Source organism: Camarhynchus parvulus, chromosome 1A, assembly GCF_901933205.1.
Source record: "Camarhynchus parvulus chromosome 1A, STF_HiC, whole genome shotgun sequence".
Taxonomy (NCBI): domain Eukaryota; kingdom Metazoa; phylum Chordata; class Aves; order Passeriformes; family Thraupidae; genus Camarhynchus; species Camarhynchus parvulus.
In genome coordinates, this window is record NC_044586.1 from 26,453,965 (window position 1) to 26,474,166 (window position 20,202).

General features: G+C 35.9%; 1 protein-coding gene across 8 annotated transcripts in view; it reads left to right on the forward strand.

Annotated features, from left to right (window-relative positions):
- The window catches only part of ANKS1B (ankyrin repeat and sterile alpha motif domain containing 1B), a 407,446-nt gene that overhangs the window by 179,726 nt on the left and 207,518 nt on the right, over window positions 1-20,202 (forward strand). For all 8 annotated transcript variants that reach the window (XM_030960758.1, XM_030960760.1, XM_030960754.1 and 5 more), the window contains 2 exons: window positions 14,405-14,985; window positions 16,872-16,944. In XM_030960758.1, coding sequence (XP_030816618.1) covers window positions 14,405-14,985; window positions 16,872-16,944 — 654 coding nt within the window. The remainder of the gene's footprint in view (window positions 1-14,404; window positions 14,986-16,871; window positions 16,945-20,202) is intronic.

Consider the following 20,202-nt stretch of genomic DNA (forward strand, 5'->3'; position numbering starts at 1 on the left):
ACATTGAAAAAATTCTGCCTTCATGACTGCAGTCTATTTTTGCTTAGCAATAGCCTTGACTTTACAACCTGGTTTAAAACTCAGAACAGCATGGCTAAGCTTCCCGCATGACATAGCTGAAAGGATTGCTGAGGGAATATGGAATATGCTAAGAAACTCTCTGTGGCACAGCTAAACATGTGAGGAAGATTTAATTAAAAGGAAAAAAAAAAGACATTTGTCAAAATTAAGTTATCAAAAAAACCCCATCTAAAATGAATAACTAAAAGGTATTTGGGGTTATTCTGTTTCTTTAAATTGAGTCAATATACAGTTTTTCAAAGGTGCTTTAGCTACTGTAAATTTCTCCTTGATTTTGTCTTAAGTTTTCCCATGATTGTCATGATTGTGATGTGATACTGAGAAAATTATTATGACTTAGTCCAGAAATTGTCAATGACAAATCTATAGGTTTAATTAGAGTAGGAAAATAAAATATAATACAGAAAATAATGTCATTGTTATTTGTGTAAGAAAAGTTACATTTATATATGTTTGACTTCAGGCAAGATGCACAGTAAAAATAAAAACTCCCTGCAATTCTCTTCATTGATAAAGAAACAAGAAACTAAGTAGTGTCCACTCAACAAATACTTGAAAACCTCAGCTTGTACCTGGGCAGTAATTTAGAGTTGATGTGGCTGTGATAAAATAGGCAAGGAACATAGCAAAAGTGAAAGACAGAGAGGTCTAATTTCAGTATTTTGATCAAAGGAGTTTCTTGACAGGAGAGACAGATGCAGCAAGAAGACTGAAAGCCCTTGTAGAGTACTGCAGTTCTGGTGAGAGCTCCCTGGAACTATTAATAGATATATAACCATATAGAACTATTAATATGTATATCTCTATATCTATAATTAATATTCGCCCTTGACTTCTGCTTCTGTGTTTTCCCACTCTCATTCTCTTGCTTACTCTTCTAGAATATTTTTAATCTTTCTGGTATGGTAGCTCTTCCTTTAAGTTTTCTCTTTTTTTTCTTTTTTTTGGTTTCTTTTTCATGTATCTTCAAGCAACCTTTTTGTATATTCCATATAGGAATACAATGTAAAATAGAAATAAAGTGAGTTTGTAGGAGCATTGCCTTTTTGAAATTCTTCAACAAACACTAATTTGTTAAAGAAATATCCCATGATTAAAACTGAAATCTGATCTCCATATTTAGTGTCTCAGTGTCAGATGTATTGAGGGGAGGTGAACCTCATTATTCTATGCTCTTATATGCAGGGCAAATGGAAATGGCACTTCCTGACCCTAAATTCATTATTTTGTGTTACTAACTGCTGTGTTTTCCTAAAAGGCATCATACCACACCTGAAGAAGAAAGGCCAGCACTGCCATAAGCTCTGGTCCACTTTAATCAGCCTGGAACTTTTGTCTGATGCCTAACTTTGAAATTCGTAGAACAGTTTGGGTTATAAGGCACCTTTAAAGGTCATCCAGTTGGACACCTGTGCCATGTTCTGGGACATCTACTAGACCGGGTGAAAACCCCATCCAGACTGGCCTCAAATGTTTCTAGCAACGAGGCATCCACCACCTCTCTGGAAAACCTGTTCTAGTGTTTCACCACCCCCATTATAATAAACTATTTCTTTATATCTAGTCTGAATCTGCCTTCTTGTAGTTGAAAACCATTACCCCCTGACCTATTGCTACAGGTTGTACTAAAAATTCTGTCCCCATCTTTCTTCTAATCCCCATTTAGTTATTGAAAGGCCACAATAATGTCTTCACTCAGTCTTCGCCAGGCCAAACAGCCCAACTTTCTCAGCCTGTCTTCATGGGAGAGGCAGTCCACCTCTCTGATAGTTTTTGGGGCCCTCCTCTGCAGCCACTCCAACAGGTCCATGCTTTTCCTGTACTGAGGACTCCAGAGCTGGATCCAGGTGGGGTTTCACCACAGTGGAGTAGAGAGGAAAAATCACCTCCTCACCACAGACCTCTCACATCTTGGTGTGTAGCAGTATTTCCATTCCTGCAATGAAGATGAAATATTTTTACTTTTTATGATTCAGTCTCTCTAACTGCTAAGATACATTAAGAAGTCCTGTTACAAAGCTCAGAATTCTTACTTTCTTACAGGAGTTCTTATAGGATTAGCACTCTGCCACCCTTCACCTGAGGACTGTGGAGTAAAATCACACAAGTGTGATGGTCTTTCTTTATTAATGGTCTTCCTCAACTAATCGACTTCAGAAACTGGCAAAAAGAATCAGACCTTGGAAATTACTGACTTATTCTGAATCTTCGTCTTTGGTGTGATAAACATTGCTGTGTTGGCTACAGTAGAAAGCGTGGTTTACCTGATGTAGAAGAAAAATGCCATTTTTAAGAAGCAGGCAGTTATTTTGATTGAAACTTCTGTACTTCTCTGTGATGATTACTGCATGTCTTGGGATTCTGTCAAATGACAAAAAAAAATTGAAATTCAGATTGATTAGAGAATTTGAAAGCAATTACAAATGACAGACTTTTAGTCTTCATATTGATAGTCTGACTGTGTGGTGAACTTAAGTCAAGTTTCACTTTAAATTTACTTTTAAACTTCACTGATCATTATTCATATTGGTGGAGTTAATTTTGGTTTGAAAACACAGTATATCCTCATATATGTGTAGACATTTTTTGGGTTTTTTTAGAATTTGTCCAAGTTATGCTTGGAAGAAAGGAAGATGCTTTAAAAAAATATATATATATATGTCTCTTTCCTCTGTGCAGATTTATTCTTTGTTTACCATACTGTAGCTGTCTCAATTGCTTTGAATTCTGGCTCGCCATGTATTCTCTGAGCAGAGAAAATTTTAACAGCTTCATGCCTTCTTTTCCATCTAAAGACTTGAAGAAAATTCAGTTATCTGTTAACTGGGCTAGAAAGAGGCCAGTATCCATGTCCCATTTGGTAGTTGACTCCTTGGAAATACCTAATGCATTTGTTCCCGCCACCATCGTCAGCCTTCTTTCATTTAGGTTGGTGCAAATAGGAGGAATAATTAACTAACTTAATGTGAAATGCTAAAAACACTATAAAATTCAAGGCAATGTATTCCAGATGTGACCATCTTTGCTTTTTTTTACTGTGCTTCATTATAGGTGCTTCCATAAAAGTGCTTTCAGGAAACAAGCATTGTCTAAAGATTTGACATTTTGGCTTCAGGTCTACATGAGATTTTTGCAAGCTAATTTAAAAAAAAAAAAAAAAACCCCAAAACATAAAACCACACTGCGCATTCAAAAAAGTCCTTTATGGGAACAATTGTAATTTGAAAGTCTAATCAAGAGTTTCTGGTTTTACTATCTGTGGTCATCAGAATGGCTTCTTTCTTTCCTCCTGTTCTCTCTCTGCCTTCCTTTCTTCTCTTTCTTTCCTATTCTTACAAGAAAAAGGTGTATGCCCACTTTTAAGAAGAAAAGTGATTAAAATTTTTTATAGTAATTTCTTGTTATTAACAATAAAATTGTTTGGTTTTAACAATAAAATTTAGAAAAAGAAAGAAAAAATCTGCAGATTTTTTTTCTGGTGTATCTCTTAGAGGACTATCTCATATGTTGAGCTGCTAGTCATGCTTGTTTGCTTTTAGAGAGTAAAAGTGACTTGTTTTAAATTTCTCAAGAGACCATGATCGTCTGATTTCCAGTTTATTCCAAATGAAGAATGTGCTAATTAAAACAATCAAAATATTGTTTCTGCAATAATTTGTTGCTTATGATTGACATAATAAACTACTTCTGCACTCTCATTTCTCATGGGTATGTTTGGTAAATTAGACAACTTGTTATACCTCTTCACCTTGCTTTTTACAAGGAACTTCCCTGTTAATGGAGTCTTCCCATCTACATATCTACAAAACAAGATCTCAGTGATCTGTTGTCTCCTCAGGTGAAATGTAAGCACACTTGCTTAAATAGCAGAAATACATAAATGATCGGAGGTTTAGATCTGCCTGGTTTGAGGCCTTAGTTCACAGGTAAATAAAATTATTGATGCTACCAAGTGTAGCATAAATAAATTAGAGCAGAATTAAGCAATAATAAAATTCTATGTCTGCCTTGCTTCAGATTTATCTGGTTAAAGGCCCTAAAGAACTTGTTACCACCTGTCTTGAAGCATTGTAGATGAGAAGTAAATAACTCATGGCCAAAAAAGGTGTTTTCTAAATCAAAAGTATCTAATTACATAAGAAGTTTTATTTACTTATTAAAGATGTGCCAATGACTGGATGAGCTTATTTGGTAAAGAAGAGTTTTCTACCATCTATTATTCCTGGTATTCTGATCAGACTGTTAGCTGAACAGAATCTGGACTATAGATTATGGGACTAGAATGGTATCATTCCCACAAATACTAGTCTGTTTTCTGAGTTTCTGATTCCTATTTACATTTTCTGGACTCTTAAACAAACATATATATATTCTACTAGTCTGGAGGATGTTTTTGAAAGCTGTACCATTATAGTGCTTTTATCTTGATAAATTGGTCCTCTTTATTAGACCTTGCTAATGTTTATTAACATCATGCACATTATTATCCCTAGTTAAGAAAATATTATTTTTAGTAGGTGTACCATATTTGAAAAGCAGGGCTATTTGGTGCCTTTGGGGGATATCTGCCTGTGTGTTTCAGACAGAACAGCTGACCCTTCTTTGCAGAGAATATCATCCTTTCATGGATGGCAGAGTTCAGTGGAAGTAGCTGATGGTATGACCAGCACCTCTGTGTCATTGCACTTCTTCCATAGAATGTCCCCAGATATGGCTTCAGCAGAAGGGTTTCTATGAGAACTTTTAATTCAGCACAAGCAAAATAAACCAGGTGAATTCAACTAGTCTGCCCAAACTGGGGCAGCTGATTAGCCCTATAAGCAGGTTAGCCATTCTTACACTCAGCTCTGGCCCTGGAGCTGCTCGGTGATACCTTCTGTTTGAAGAGCAGTGGGGTGAGTGGTAATCTACTCTGTTGCTCCAGCTATTCAGTAGGTGAAACTCTGTCCTCTAACTCCTATATGCTCCTAACTGAAGGTAAATTATCCAGAGTTTCTATGTGTAGCGTTTGTGTTGCGTGACTTTCCAGCTCATTGTGTAAGAGGGGTTTTAATTACGTTAAATTGTGCCTCTCAGTCTCTGTGGGAGCTTCTGTACTGCAACTAGCTGATGAATCATAGTTTTTCATGATAATATTTTTGTTTATTTGGTTGTATTTGTATAGTAAGAGAACTCTGTAAAGTATCCTTTGCGGTGCAGCATGAAAGTTTGTAATTGTCTTCCAACACCTCTCACCACTCTTCCATGTCTAAGCAGCTGTAGTCTAATGCTCGTTTTTCCTTTAACTGTATCTAAAATTGAGAAGTGCTTTTCTGCATCCTAGTAGCTTAAAAAAAGCTACACATTGACTGCTAACTATGCTACTCCCCTAGCAGTCATAGTTAATTTAAAGCAGGTTAACTTCAAGTTCCAAATGCACGTATGTTTCCAAAACATCATAAACTGATATTTTGGAACTGACTTGGTGTCAGCCAGCCTTTCATGCTCTGTGGCGCTCAGGTGTTCTGGACTCTTAACTTGATGGCTATTTTGGTAGAAGCATCAGCAATCATTTCTTAAAATAGTAACAAGTTTTCAGTCCCTATTTAAAGTAAGTGTACGTAAGTCATCTGAAATTGAGTATATGCACACATGAAATTATTTATTCTGCTATAAAGGATTCTTTGAGATGTATTGTCTACATCTACCCTCAGTACTCCTTTTCTGCTAGCATTTGATCTCTAAGAAACAATTCTAGTGCCAAACCAGATGTCTAGACCAACTTGGATACTACAAATACTGTTTCTGACCTCTTGCTGCTTCACCAGAAAGACAAAGGTTTCCAAGTTGTGTGTCACACCCGTCAGCCTTTGCAGTCGCTTTGGATACCCTGCAGTGTCTAAAATGGTCATATGTGTCTGCATTTAGCCACCTGAATCTCTGCTCCTTGTTTCACATCTTCTTTTAAGCATCCTGTGTGTAATACTACGTTTTAAAGTAAATATAGTTACTTGTGAAAAGTAAGCAACTTTTAGAGATATTAAATATGCCTAGAAAGTTATTATTCTTAGATAAATTATTTTGCACATTATTGTGTCAATTTTTTTAAGATCATTTATGTTTCGTAAATACTTTTCAAAAGAATTTAAATGGTTATCCTGTCACATTTGCAAACCCGAAATAAATCATTTGGAGAAAGTAAATGCAGTTAATTTGGTTTTATTCTCTCATTTTCCCCAGTCAATATTTATAACTACAAAACGTGGTGAGCTGCAAGCTTGCTAAAAGACTATGATTTTTAGTGATTAGTTTCAATACAGTCACATGTAAGCATTTATATAAAATTTCAGTGAATGGTCCACACAGAGTTTAAAATCTGAATGTAATTTTCCATGACTGTATATGTACCTATATCTAGAGCTGAAATTTCATTCTACAGCCAGAGATATTTTCTATACATTCTTAATTTTTGTACACTTTTTTTGTCCCTACAACCTAACAGATTTAGCAAAAACTGGGGTAGGGCACCTTTATTTTACATTATTTTTTATGAAAGCACCAATTCCATTCCTTCTGGATTTGAAACATAAGTTGAAAAAGAGCACAGATGATCTTGTACGTGGAATGAGGAAAGAGGCTGAAATATGTTAAAAACGCTGCTCTGATCAGAAATATATTCTATATCAAGGTTGGAAAAGAGAAATGTATGGTCAGTACAAATGGCAGAAAATACACTTTCTTTGCTTTCTGGTCTTGTCTCATGCTGGGGGAAACTGAGTTTTTGCTAGGGCAAATAATTCCTTTAAAATGAAATTGTTGTGCAATGTCTCCTTTTAGAAACATTATTCTGAGAATCATCCACTATTTCTTACAGTTTCTTTTGCCTTGTATTTCATAAGTTTTGTTCCCGCTTGGTGGAGGAACTTGTCATTCCTTCTTTACATGTGATATGTGAAATACCAGGAGTGGAACATGTAACAGGGTTTTTTTACTGTCCTCAACCAAAGGATATGATTTCAAGAGCTCATCTATGACACTGATAGTGCTTTGCACTGATTTTAGTTACTAAGTGTCACCAAGCTTTCCTCTTGTATTACTCTGCCCTGCTATACTATATTATCAAATTAACATGTACTTTCTGAGCACAGCCACAACCCACTCAACTGCTTTCTGCTGAAAAAAGAGATCCCCACAGAATTTCTCGATGTGATTATATGTGATCTCTCTGCAGAATTACATTTTACATCCATTGCCATTCACCTCTCAGAATTTCTTATGAAACATTCACTAAAACTTACAGACACGCTGAGAGGATTTCTTTCTGCTTTTGCTGCATTGCAAAGCTGAAGCGTTCCAGCAGAATTTTAGCTTGAATGTGTGTTGAATTTGTCCAGCATTTCACCTGAGGGATGTTGACCATTATTTTATCAGTGTGATATGTTTAGTCCATAAAAATGTTAGCATGTTATTTTTCTGAAGAAGCCTTATTTTGATGTGCAGGCATAAGGCAGAATTTTGTGCTGTAAAATGTGATGGTTCATGAGAGCCTGTCTGTCTTTAAGATGTCTAGGAACCAAGCCTTATATAGTCACATAGAAAGAAATCCTCATGGAAACAGCATTATGGAGGTGGCAGCTGCAGCTCTTTATTTTTGTCTGTGTTGAATTTTGCAGTAAAAGGTTAACTCTTTATGTGATTATGAAAATTACATTTATGTCCTCCTCAAGTACAGAATATACATGTACCAAAAAAACCTGAAGATGTACAGAAAAGACAGAACAGCTCAATAAGAGCTAAAATTAACTCTGTTTGTACCAGATTACACTGCTTTTGCTGAAAATTTGGGCAAGGACTATATTTAGGCATTATGTGGTTGGAATTAGCAGTAATAACTGCCTAGTATCCTTCCTCACTCAAAGCTTTTTTTCTTCGTTAGATACTGGCAAGCAATGTTCAGAAAAGTCCATATCTTTCCCTGAAAATCTTTCTCATCTTTTCCTGATGGGTCATAGGGAAATGATGAAGGTAGAGACAGTGAGGCAGTAAAACTCCTCAGTACAGAGTCAAGTGCAGACTGCAATGGCAGTTTAGAAGTTTATGAGAGCAAGCTCCCAACCCACAGAGATGCTCGCTGTGATTTCTAAGGGGAGTAGGTTTTGAGAAGCTGGCAGTGTTGGAACCTGGGCACAGAGCCTGGAGACCATCAACAGCAACCTTGCCAACCACTTTTTGCTGGTTTCTCCAGATTTAGGAATAACCAGAAGAAGAAACTGCAGTCTGGCTGGACACTATTGCTCCTCTTCTGTGTTGTTGCTGGTGACAGTAGAAGCCCACAGTCTTCACCACTTCCTTAGTAATCTTGTTGTTCTATCCATTGCAAGGTCCATTGTACCTTGCTATAACTTGAAAATATTGTTCTGCCTCATCTAAGATATCTGCAGCCAAAGTGCTGCCATCAAAGAGATGTAGCTTGGTCAGAGCACAATGTTGTTTGCTGTGTGAAATAAAGCCTTCCTGAATATTGCTACTTCTGTTTTTAAATACCATGAATTTTCTTGATCTTATACCTTTTCTTGCTGCTCATCCCTTTTTATATCGCTTTGACAATACAACTGATATCCTCACTGCTGAGGGTATTCTAGTGCTTGCAAAGCAATCTTTACTATGCAAATATGCTTACCCATCCTTCTATAAGAGGGTAGTTTCCAAATATTGCTCAGTTTTGACTGTTGGTTTTAGCAGTCAACTGAATGTGGGGAAAAGGGAGTTGAGAATACATTTTTGGGCAGATATTACACATGTGCAAAGTGTGATGCTAAAAACATCTTTCTGGATCAAATGAAAACAGAAGTTGAATAGAATAATCATGCCACAATACAGTTGTTACCATAGCTATAGAACAATTTTCTAGTGGATTTTTATTTTACATTAGAAATATTGTTCCATGGCAACAGCAATGCCTGTTAAAGATCTGACTCTGTCATTATAATTTATCTATTACAGCTCTTTTCATTAGTGTTATTAACAACTGTTATTCTCCTGAATGTGCTTTAGTTAGGAACATGGAATCTCTTGAGATACAAATGTGAATAAGACGATTTCCAATTTTACATGAATGCAAAATTCACAGTATTCAGTATGCTTCTGGTTTTCTTAATGTGCTCTGCAGTCTTGGAGTCAGAATCAGGAAAAAATATCTGAGTTTGATGAAGCATCTGTAAATTATAACTCTCGAATACTGAAAGTGAGAAATGGTATTCCATAGAGATCTATATATGTACCATGAGCAACTGTGCTGGGCTGCATCACTGTGAAAATAAATAGCTGATTGAATTGCAATCTGCTGCCTAAATACCAGTTTGGTTGTATATAAACTGGTGATAATAGCAATATGTATCTGTGGCTTTGAGATTATGGCACAACTGAATTTATTTGTAGTTCCAAATGTAAATGTTTTCCTTGTAACACAGCTATGGCAGTATCACAGTGATTTTCTGAAGTAATCCTCAGATGGATAAGCTGTACATGCACTTGTAATAACACTAAAGTTCTGTAGAAATGACATCGGTTTATGTTTTGGTATTATTATACTATTTACAAGTAAAAAGATAAAAGTGGTAAGAAAAGCAGTATCTGGTAGGGAAGCAAGATCTCTTTCTGTTGGCTTTTTTTTTTTATTACAAAAATAAATGTACTTGCAAAAAGAAAAAAATTACTTATAAACTGAATGCTTCTCTCCACTGGGATTGAGTCCAAGAGCTTGAACTTCTCATGTTCTCTTGTGTCCTCACCCTCTATCCTAAAGTTCTTTCTCATAAAGCTTACTCAAATGTCTGGGAGAAGAAAAAGCTGTCATTATTAAATGGCTGTTCACTGAGTATAGACCTATGTAATGTAATTGTTTATATAAATTCTCAGTGCCAGTTAAGAAATAAAATTAAGAATTAATAAATGGTTTAATAGCATGGGGTTTTTTCAATACACAGAAATATTCAAAATAAGAATTATTTTTAAATGTTTAAAACTAAAAAATAATATATAAAATATCACATTTCTGCATTGGTACTAAGCCTCAGGAGAAATATTGATTTCAGTATCATTTTTCTTGAAGTTTATGACAGAAATATGCAGCAATTAAAAAAAATCTATCTCAGAGATGGGTAATTATTAAAAGCAAGGATTTAATTTTTTTTCATAAATTTTCCTATTTTAGCGAGGGTATAGTAGTGGTATTATCCTGTGTAAAGCTTTTCATTCTTTAAGTTCTTGAGAAGGAGATCTTGGATATTCCCATGAACAATGAATCTGCGTTTTTAGATAATGGTGCAGTTTGAAGAGCTTATTTAACATCTAACATTTCAGGTCTTAGGTCAGCAAATACTGACTTGGAATAAGAAAGACAAGCATACTCTCGGAAATTATTTTATGATTATCTGTTGTATGGTTTATTTCTTCCCTCTGTGATTTCTTTAGAACACGACAGGGAGTGATAGACTGCTGTACTATTTAGAGCAGTGCTATAGTCCGTCTCTGTACTCTCCTTATTTGCTGAACATAAAAGTATTAAATATTAACTGCATTAGGAGACTAAAATAATAATGCAAGTCAGTATTCAAAGAGCATTAACCTTAACAGTTATCAGTTCAAAAGGCAGAATATTGAGAATTATAATTGGTTCATTAAACTGTTGGATATCTGGAGGATTTCTAGTCCATCCTCCTGTTTGGAGCAGGATCATGAGATCAGACATGTCTTTTCCTAACCAGGTCTTGAAACTGTCCAGGGATGCAGATGGCACCGCTCTGCATAACCTGTTTTAGGGCTGCAGTGCAGCATGCAATGCTCCTTAACCTTCATCATAACCACATGGATTTTTTTTTTCCTAACAGCCCCAGTCTTTTTTGTTGCCTAGTATAGATGTGGTTTGCACTGCTCAAAATCATGGAGTGAAGAAGGTATAGCTATAAGATCTTTGTTTACATTGCCACATAATTAACAAAGCTCTTATTAAAAGTCTCTTTAATAAGAGTCTCCCTGTCTCTACCGAGGCTTTTTTACTCTGGTCAAGACAGACCAAAGGTTACCCAAGTAGCTGTTAACCATATTCCTTGGTTTTTGGATGACGAATTTGACACGTTAGGGGGTCTGATGTTTTTTGATCTACTGAAAGGAATAGTGACCATGCTTCAAAAATATTCTGTGTTTAAAAATGTTTAATACTCTGAACAAGGAAAATCTTGAGGAATCTCAAATCAGATGCCTAAACATTTTTGCATTTTCAGCATTATATCCTTGTGTTATCTCCTATTTTTCAAATTAGCATGATATCACATTACAGTCTCACCTTTGAAGGATACTTGGGTTCATATTTGTGAACTTCTTAGATAGTGGACATCATAAAAATTTGAGAAACTGTTCAAGAACTTGATAGTCCAATAAGAATTTAGATGCTGTGCAGTAAATAGGTAAAAAGACCACTCTTATATAAATCCCCAGAGATATTTAAAAGGTGTGAAGATGTGACGCTTAGGGACATGGATCGGTGGTGGTGGTAGACTAGGCAGTGCTGGTTTAACAGTTGGACTTGATGATCTTAGAGGCCTTTTCCAAACTGTACGGTTCTATGATACTACGGAAATGTTGAAGAGTTCTTCATTAAGCAAACTTCATTCTCAACATTAAGTGAAGTAGGGTATTTTTGAAAACTAGTAGTGATCTTATAAAAAGTGAAATAGAGCTTGCTAACACATAAGAAGACTAATGGGTGCACAAGCAACCTTTGTTTTAATTTTTCCTGACTTCCTTAAAGTATTTGAGTGGGTATTTTAAAGATGAAGGTTATACCTAAAGTAGAATATAAATACTTATGTGTGCACAGTACAGTAAGGGTTGTGAAAGATCAAGCTGAAAAAGGCTCATACAATATATTTGGAATCTTTGCTGCCACATCAACTATCAAAACAACCAGAATTAATGTTTTGATATGCTGTCACTGCAACACTGCTGGAAAGTAAGAGATTCACACACACACTTTCTAGTGGTGAGTACATATATAACTGACCACAGAGGAATGGAAGTTCAGTAAGAACTTTGTTTACAGTAATAAATTGAGCAAAATCAGGGCATGAGATGCCACTGGTGCTTGGCAGTCTGTACTCATAAACTGTTTGGGTTTTGCCAGTCTTTGGCCAATACTGAATAGACCCACCTAGACAGTAACCAGGCACAGTGCAAGTTTTAGCTGAGACCAGAGACTGTTCCCAGTAATTATTTGGATAGACCAGCTCTGTCTTGAGGAGAGTTTAACTTAAAGGACATGAGCCTAGTAATTCCTTCAGATCCTCATAGCTATTGGCCAGTACTATTTAGTAACATAGATGTAGCAAAACTAGTAGTGAAATTCTTGCAATCCAGGTTCTGTAAGCTTTTGTTTTTCTTGATTTATTCCCTCCTGATTTAAATATTAAAATATATTTAAAATATATTTTTAAATATTAAAAAATATTTATCTCTTCAATGAGTTCAATACACAGCTATGACATACCTGTCTAGAACATCAAAATAGAATTCAGTTCATGACAGATATATCAGGAAGGTATCTGGACACAAACTGAATGCTGCCTCCCATAAGTCGCTGGCAGTGTAGTTAGCCCAGTTAACAGAGTACAAGGAGTTATAGGTTCCACTCATTCTATTAATTTGATCTCTGACTATGGTGGGAGCTAACATACATCTTGCCCATGTAGAAAAATGATGTGTCTTAATCTGGAGCAGAATCTCAGCTGCTGAGTTTTTCACGTAAAGGAAAATCACCAAAGCCAGTAATAATTTGCATAATTTATTCCTCATTTTGAATTCACCATCAAAATTGCAGACTTATGTATAAATCAGCAACTTTCAGAAATCAAAGAGAGAATGCTCCATGTCCTCCTTTTCCCCTGACTTTTTTCCCTAAACCAAATTTTTCTGGGTTTATTGATCCCTTAAGCTCTGTCATGTCCTACATTTAACCTTTCTCCATAACACCTCACATCTTTTTGGTTGCAAAATGTCTCAAGTATATATTCTAGTCAGTTGTTTCGCAAAGAAGAAAAGTGTATTTTCTTCGGTTCTTAGAATTTTATCATATATAGAAAAACATTTATTTTTATATTTTTAAGCTGCTGACTTGTAAAAGAGTTGATGAAGTTTTGAAGTACACACCAAAATCTTTCTTCTGTCATTCATAAAGTCAAGCACTGCTTTCTTTTAGAAAGGATATTTTGAGATTTGATTGGAGTTTTTTTTGTCAGCAGATATTTTAGTTAATTGGAGAAAACTGCTCAATATCTTTGCACATTATGTCCTGATGCTATGCTCGATTCCTTGTAGTAGCTACTGCTGTGCTCACAGTCCTACAGTTAGAGTCCATCTAGAACATCCAGCCTCTAGAAGGAATGAGATGAATTTATTTATCTTTAATGAAGTAGTTATAGAGATGTGACCATTCGTAGGGACACAGTTATTCTGAGTAGAACATGCTGACTTAATTCCATGTTGATGGAGTGATGTTAAGCACACCAACACTTTAAATGAGGTAGCTCAGGCCTCTATTTTTGTCCCCTCTCCTAGGTCTTTCAGCAACAAGCATTAAAAGGAGCCATAAAATTTTCATAATCCACTCCAAACCTTGCCAAAGTAGTGCATTTTTCTGTGGTTGCTTTTTGTGTTTATGTATGTGCTAAGTTACATATTAAGTGTGTTTGAAAAGACTTGATTTTGTGTTCTTTTTTCCCAATGGTTACTATTACTATTCTCAAAAGTTCCCGAAAATAAAAACAGCACTCATATCTATTCCTTAGAGACTGTCAGTAAAAAGGCATCATAGTGTAAATTCCCTATTATTATAATGGCTATAAAAAGAAAAATTACTAAGAATACTCGTGACAATAATGATTCTTCATGTATTTTACCACCTACAAACTACCTACCTAATTCATCATGCTAAACTATATAATTTTTGCACATTTCAGCTCAATAGCAGATTAAAAGAGACATCATCAAGCTGATGGAATAGCAATGGCCTATTTTATCTTATAAATTTGTTTTTTCATGGAATTTTATATATAGCACTGAGCATTGTTGGCTATTCTTCTACCAGCAGATATTTTAGTCAGGATAAAATAGTCATATTTAAGATTTTTTTTAAGAGAATAATAAATCAGTTCATGGCATAGTTGTCTTTTGTTTCTTTACATAAGAATGTACCAAGCACATTGAAAAGTAATTTTGAGGGGAGTAAGAATTTTTTTGTTTGCAGTATTTTATCACCCTTTTATGTTTACAAGGTTCTCTCTCATTTCAGAGCAACGTAGCCAGGGTGAAACATCCACTGAAAGTGAGCTTCCTGAAGGACACCCTGCTGAACAGTTTGCAGGTTTACTTCATGGATCATCACCTGCATGTGACCCACCTGAAAATCCACTGCAGCTGTACAGCAAAGTAAACCTGTGCAGTGGGCCACTGGAGAAAAGCATTTTGAGCAAGAGCGCAGCGCAGCAGATACAGCTACGGAAAGAGAGCAGCTCTGATCCTCCTGTTAAGAAAAAAGAGCCACCAATTGTAAACAGAACCATATTTCATACTAAGAATAAACCAGCAGAAAATCATACCCTGCTTGGTGCACCACGGATCAGTGAACAATGGGTAATTACCACTGGAGGATTTGTGGAGCGAGCGTGCACACTGGGCAGAATACGATCTTTACCAAAGACCTTGCTGGAAATGCATTTGTGCAAAAATGTTTCAAAATCTGATTCTAATCTTATCACCCATCCACCAAATGATAAAAAAGCAAGAAGCAATTGGAGTGAACCCACGCCAAAGCCACAGTGCTCCAAAGGGAATTCGGAGAGAACACCTTCTTTCACATCAGAGTGGGAAGAAGTAAGGTTTTTTTTTCATTTTTTAAGTACTGTGGTCTTGTGAAGACACTGTTATTGTTTTCCGTTTCAGAGACAAAATTAAAAGTGAATATTCCACACTGCAAACCTCAGAGTGAATGTCACAGTGTACTGCATGGGAGTTCAACAGCTGGCACAAAATGCAAAGCATTTCTGTTCAAATGCTGCCCACTCAATAAAGTCTATTGTTTCCCTAGTGAATGAAGTTAACCAGAAGTAATTCTGCAATTTTTTGTGGCACTGAAGTCATTGTCTACTAAAGCCCTCACCACTGACAATAATAATGTTGGTAAAATCCTTAGTAACTGTGCCTATTGTTTATATATTTGCTAATTATTTCCACCATGGCAGTGCCCATTAGCAAGAGCCAGGAGTAAATGGCAGCAATAGAGAGTTGATTGGGCATTCTACAAACCCTCATGTCCTCTAACTAGTGTGTAGCCTGTGTGCAAAATGCTTGGCACATACCTGGCTGCTGTGTGAATTGGGAATACTCTTATAGCAGCAATGAATTCAGAACTACTAACAGAAATTTCCACACTGAATTTGTAGTGCACATGCTTGCTCATATGAGAGATTTTATTTTAGGTTTAGAATTCAATTTAAATTAATTTTTAGATACCGTATGTTTAACTTTTTTCCCTGTGCTGAATTTCAAGAATATAAATGGTTCTTCATAGACACAGAAGTACCCATCTCAGTGAGGTAAATTAAGAGTTTGAAATGTTTGGATCTTTGCTGCTCCTACAGAGAAGTGAGAATTTCTCTTTGAAACTACTACAGTGGGAAAATTCATCTATCTCCAGGGTGCTATTGTGTTCAGAAAGAACCCTGAGTTTGATTGTGGTTGGTTATTTTTCTGGGAAAATGTTTCAAGCTAACCTAAGTGTCTGATTTGCTAGGGCATTTAAAGTCACTTTTGTAAGGGAAATACTCTCTCAGTGAAGATGTACTGAGGATATCAGGTTTTGATCTTTACTACTTCGATATGTTATCATAAAATCCTGATTAGAATCAGGTCTAGATTTGTCTTCTACACGGTCATCAAGGTTTGATCTTAAAACTAAAAAAGTGCCATATATATGTATATATTTATGTATAAAGTATGAATGCTCAATCTGCAGATTCTGTCATAATTTCCAGACTTTCTCCTGTCCCCAGTGACTAATACATACTTTTCCTACTAGTCCTAACATAAAGCTCAGTAAAGTGTGTTTCTCTTTGTCTATCTTCTTAGTCCACAGCAACCTTTTGATTCACTTTTTGGTTTGTCCTGTTCTTACAGAAAATAAAATAGATAGAGTGTTTTTGACCTAGTAAGTTCAATGTGCCTTAGACACATGTGAGTAAGTTTTGGGATCAGTGCAGTGTTGTTTCACAGAGAATGTTATTCTGTGGTATGTGGGGACACAACTATGTTTCATACTTATTTAGTGCCCTTGGGGCAGATGGAAAGAAAAGCGGGCTAGGAAATTCTCTGGAAATATTAATTGAACAAATGATGTAATTGTGTGTGTTTCAAATACTTTGGAACATACAAGATATTTATTTTTATTCATTAATATTGCTGCTTAAATAAACCACTACTGGTCATACCTAGATGAACAGAGTCATCAGTATGTAAGGTACTCTACCATGGAAAAAGAAATACTAGTCCCAAGCCTTAGTTTTTGCTAACATATAATATTGCAAATCAACTTGCAATCTCCAAATCAAAGTGGAGAAATTAATTGTCTACCTTTCATTTATGCATTTTTGATTCTTTTTTTCCTAAAGAGGGTACTAATGCCATAAATCTATGCATGAAAAACTAAAATAAAATACTGAAGATGGGATCCCACAATTTTTTCACTGTTCTCTCTTTTGTAGATTGATAAAATCATGAGTTCAATAGATGCTGGAATTAATACTGGACTGGGGGAAATGAAAGATCACGCTACAAGTAAGGAAAAACAAGCAACTATTGTTTAATTTTGACATAATTGTCCATAGGGAAACTGTGGGTAAGACATTGCTAAGTAACCCACTGTGTTGAAATAATTTGTAGATATTTGAATAACCATGAACAGAATCTATGTTGTTTACTGTTAGAGATGCATTAGGCCCAGTGTCCTGGAGCTGTTGCTTTAAATAGCATGTTGGAGTCATTAATGTTGTTTTGAAATCTTACCAGAAAAAATATTCCATTAATGTCTTTGTATTGAAGCCTTTCTTCTAGGGGGGTATTTTACAATCTTTTTCAGATGAGGTTTTGTTTGGAATGATGGAACTCTAGTATATATAATCCATTAAGTGCTGACACTTTTTTAAGTATTGTATTATATAATGCTGCTTCGAAGAAATATTTGGCACAGAGCTGAAAATGTTGCTGACAGACAGTGGCTGGTGTTAGCAATGATGGGAAAATTTGAAAACCTCTGCTACTAAGAACCCTAAGTCATGCTCAGCCTGTTGGTCTGTCAGCATAAACCTGTGCAACTGTGCTGATAAGAATTTTTTAAAGCATTTTATTATGTCTTCTCCCTAACTCATGGAGGGAAAACTGACTTGCATGTCCAAATAATTTAGTCCTGAGGCAAAGCTGTGTTACTCACCTGTACTGGTACATCCCTGCTAAAAATTGCATTGGGTTTATATATAGGGCAGGATGTTATGTACCTTATCACTTAAAATTGGGAAAAGGATATATTTGAACAACTGTCCATTTCATAGAACATTACATATATACAGGATGAAACTGTATCTTATCAATCAAATATAATTGACACAGCCATTTTAACAGTAGCTCGCAGTGAAAAGGGGATCTAGGATAAAGAGAAAATAACTGATTTGGATGCCAATATAATTGCAAATAAAACAAGCAAACTCAGCTCATTTTTTTTTTCTAAAAAGAGTAAGGGGCAATATCATGAGAAATGCTAGGCATGATGTTCTGGCAGTCTGTTCTTTCTGCAACTTGCAACGTTGGAAAACAGAACTGTCCACAGACAAACTCCACATTAGGAGACAGTGAATAATTTCTGAAGATAATATAAATAATTCAGGATTTTCTGTGTCTTATATTTTATCATGGTAGTTTTATTGGGTCTGCTGGAGATGGAGTTATCTTTCCCACAGCAGCCTTGACAGTTCTTTGCATGGCTACCTAGAAAGGTGCTCACCTGTCAAACACCCTGGTGCTCACCCAGCACCAAGGCTGCCTTGCCAACATTCCCCCCTCGCCAGTGGGGAGAGGGTGGGCAAGACCTTGGAGGGAGCATACCCAGGACAGCTGACTGAAGCTGCAAAGGAATGTTACACACCATACAGGACTGTACAGCAATAAAAGCTAAGAAAAAGGAGAGGGAGGCTGGATATCACCAGCTAATAGGAAGTAGAGAAGAAATCATTTGTTTGCCTTTGGTTTCACACAGACCTTTTCTTTTGTTGTATTAAACTGCCTTTATCTTGACCCAAGGGGGTTTTTTCTGTCTTATTCTCTTCTGTGCCCTGTCCTTCTCAGGGCAGTGATAGAGTTGCTTGCTGGGCACCTGGCATCCAGCCAGGGTCAGCTTCCCACAGCAGCACACAGGCACCAAAGGCAAAATTGGATGTAGGGTAAGAAGCTGCAGAGCAAGTAAAAGCCATGAAAGAGAGACAATAGCAACAGTATATGTTTGAAAATTTCCGTATTTTGGTGATGTGTAAATACTATATCTGTTCCCATGACTGACCATTGCTTTTAATTTTTTACTTTTTTAAGATCAGAAAATACCTTACAACTCTTGGCATCAGCCATTTTGCACTTCTACTGCATACCTTATTTTTCTTGACATAGAAATATGGCACTTGGTGTTTCAACCCTTGCAGATGTCAGAAGATCTACTCTTTGCTTCTTTTTCCGAGTGGACATTGAGTCCTTACTTACTTTCTATTCAGTGTGCAGCTTTCTGAACACAAACATTTCTTTTTTCTTTCCTGTCAACTTCTTCACAGTCTTCAGCTAGTTTAGGATGATAATTTGATTTTGCTCTTAATTAAGACATCAAGCTACGATCAATCGAAGTAGAGCTATCTTTCCTTAAATTTTATCAGTTTGGCTTTACATGCAGCTTGCAATAAAGACGTGTCTTTCTACTATAGACCTGAATATATGCAGCTTCACGTGTATGTCTTCCACTTTTCATTCCTTTTGGCCATTTCCAGATTTAGTCAAACGCAATTTAGGCAGCAAAGCAAAGGGAACTATTATTGGATCAAATGAATTGCATGCATCAAACATGTTATGTGGGATTCGCATTCTCAGAACCTGAGAGAAGCAGTGAGGGAAGCAGAGAAAATAATGATCAAAACAATTCTTTTCTCATTTGCTGAACCTGTGTTGTACCAAAGTAGAATGCAAGATGGAGGTTGTTTACCCAGAGCGATAGTGTTCTGTTTCCTTGGCCTATCAGGGCCAAGTGCATGTTCAGACTCTCAGTCAGCAGACAGTCACAAGATTTTGTTGAGTTGAGTGCTTGTGCAGTTTCAGTTTAGATGTAGTATAATATAGTGTGATATAGTATAGAATAATATAATAAAATAAAGTAATTAATTAGCCTTCTAATATCAATAGAGTCAGATGCATCATTTCTCCCTGTAACGGGGGTCACCTTGATTTACTATAACATTATACTTCAAGTACATTCTTTTTTATTGTCTAACTAAGTAATAGATTGTCTAGGAGGAAATAAGGAGTTCTTACTTCTCACTGCTAGCAGGCTTCTCCTTAAACATAGCACAATCAAAGGTAAAGATCTGGCCTATGCTTAGGAATAAAAATTAAGCAGTATGGCATCACATAATATAATTTTGAAATACTTCATCATTTTATGTAGAAATATGAGGGATTTTAGTTTTTTCTTGAATGTATGTGGAAAAAGCTTATTCGTAAAGCTTCAAAATAATATTTTTAATGTTCAGAGTGTGTAAGTCAAAGAAACTTCTACTGGTGAACTTTAAGCATCTAGATCATTGAGCACTGTATTCAAGCAACTTGACTTGTCTAACAACTTTTTAGCAAGTAACAAAATTCCTGGTAATACTGAAGAGTAAATGTAGCTTCCTATGGAATCCTTCATTTTAGTGTTTGCTTAGTCCTGTACTTCATATTACACTTCAATGTTTTCATGAACTGCTTATAAAAACAAAAATATGTAAAATTCAAGCACAAATAGTAGAT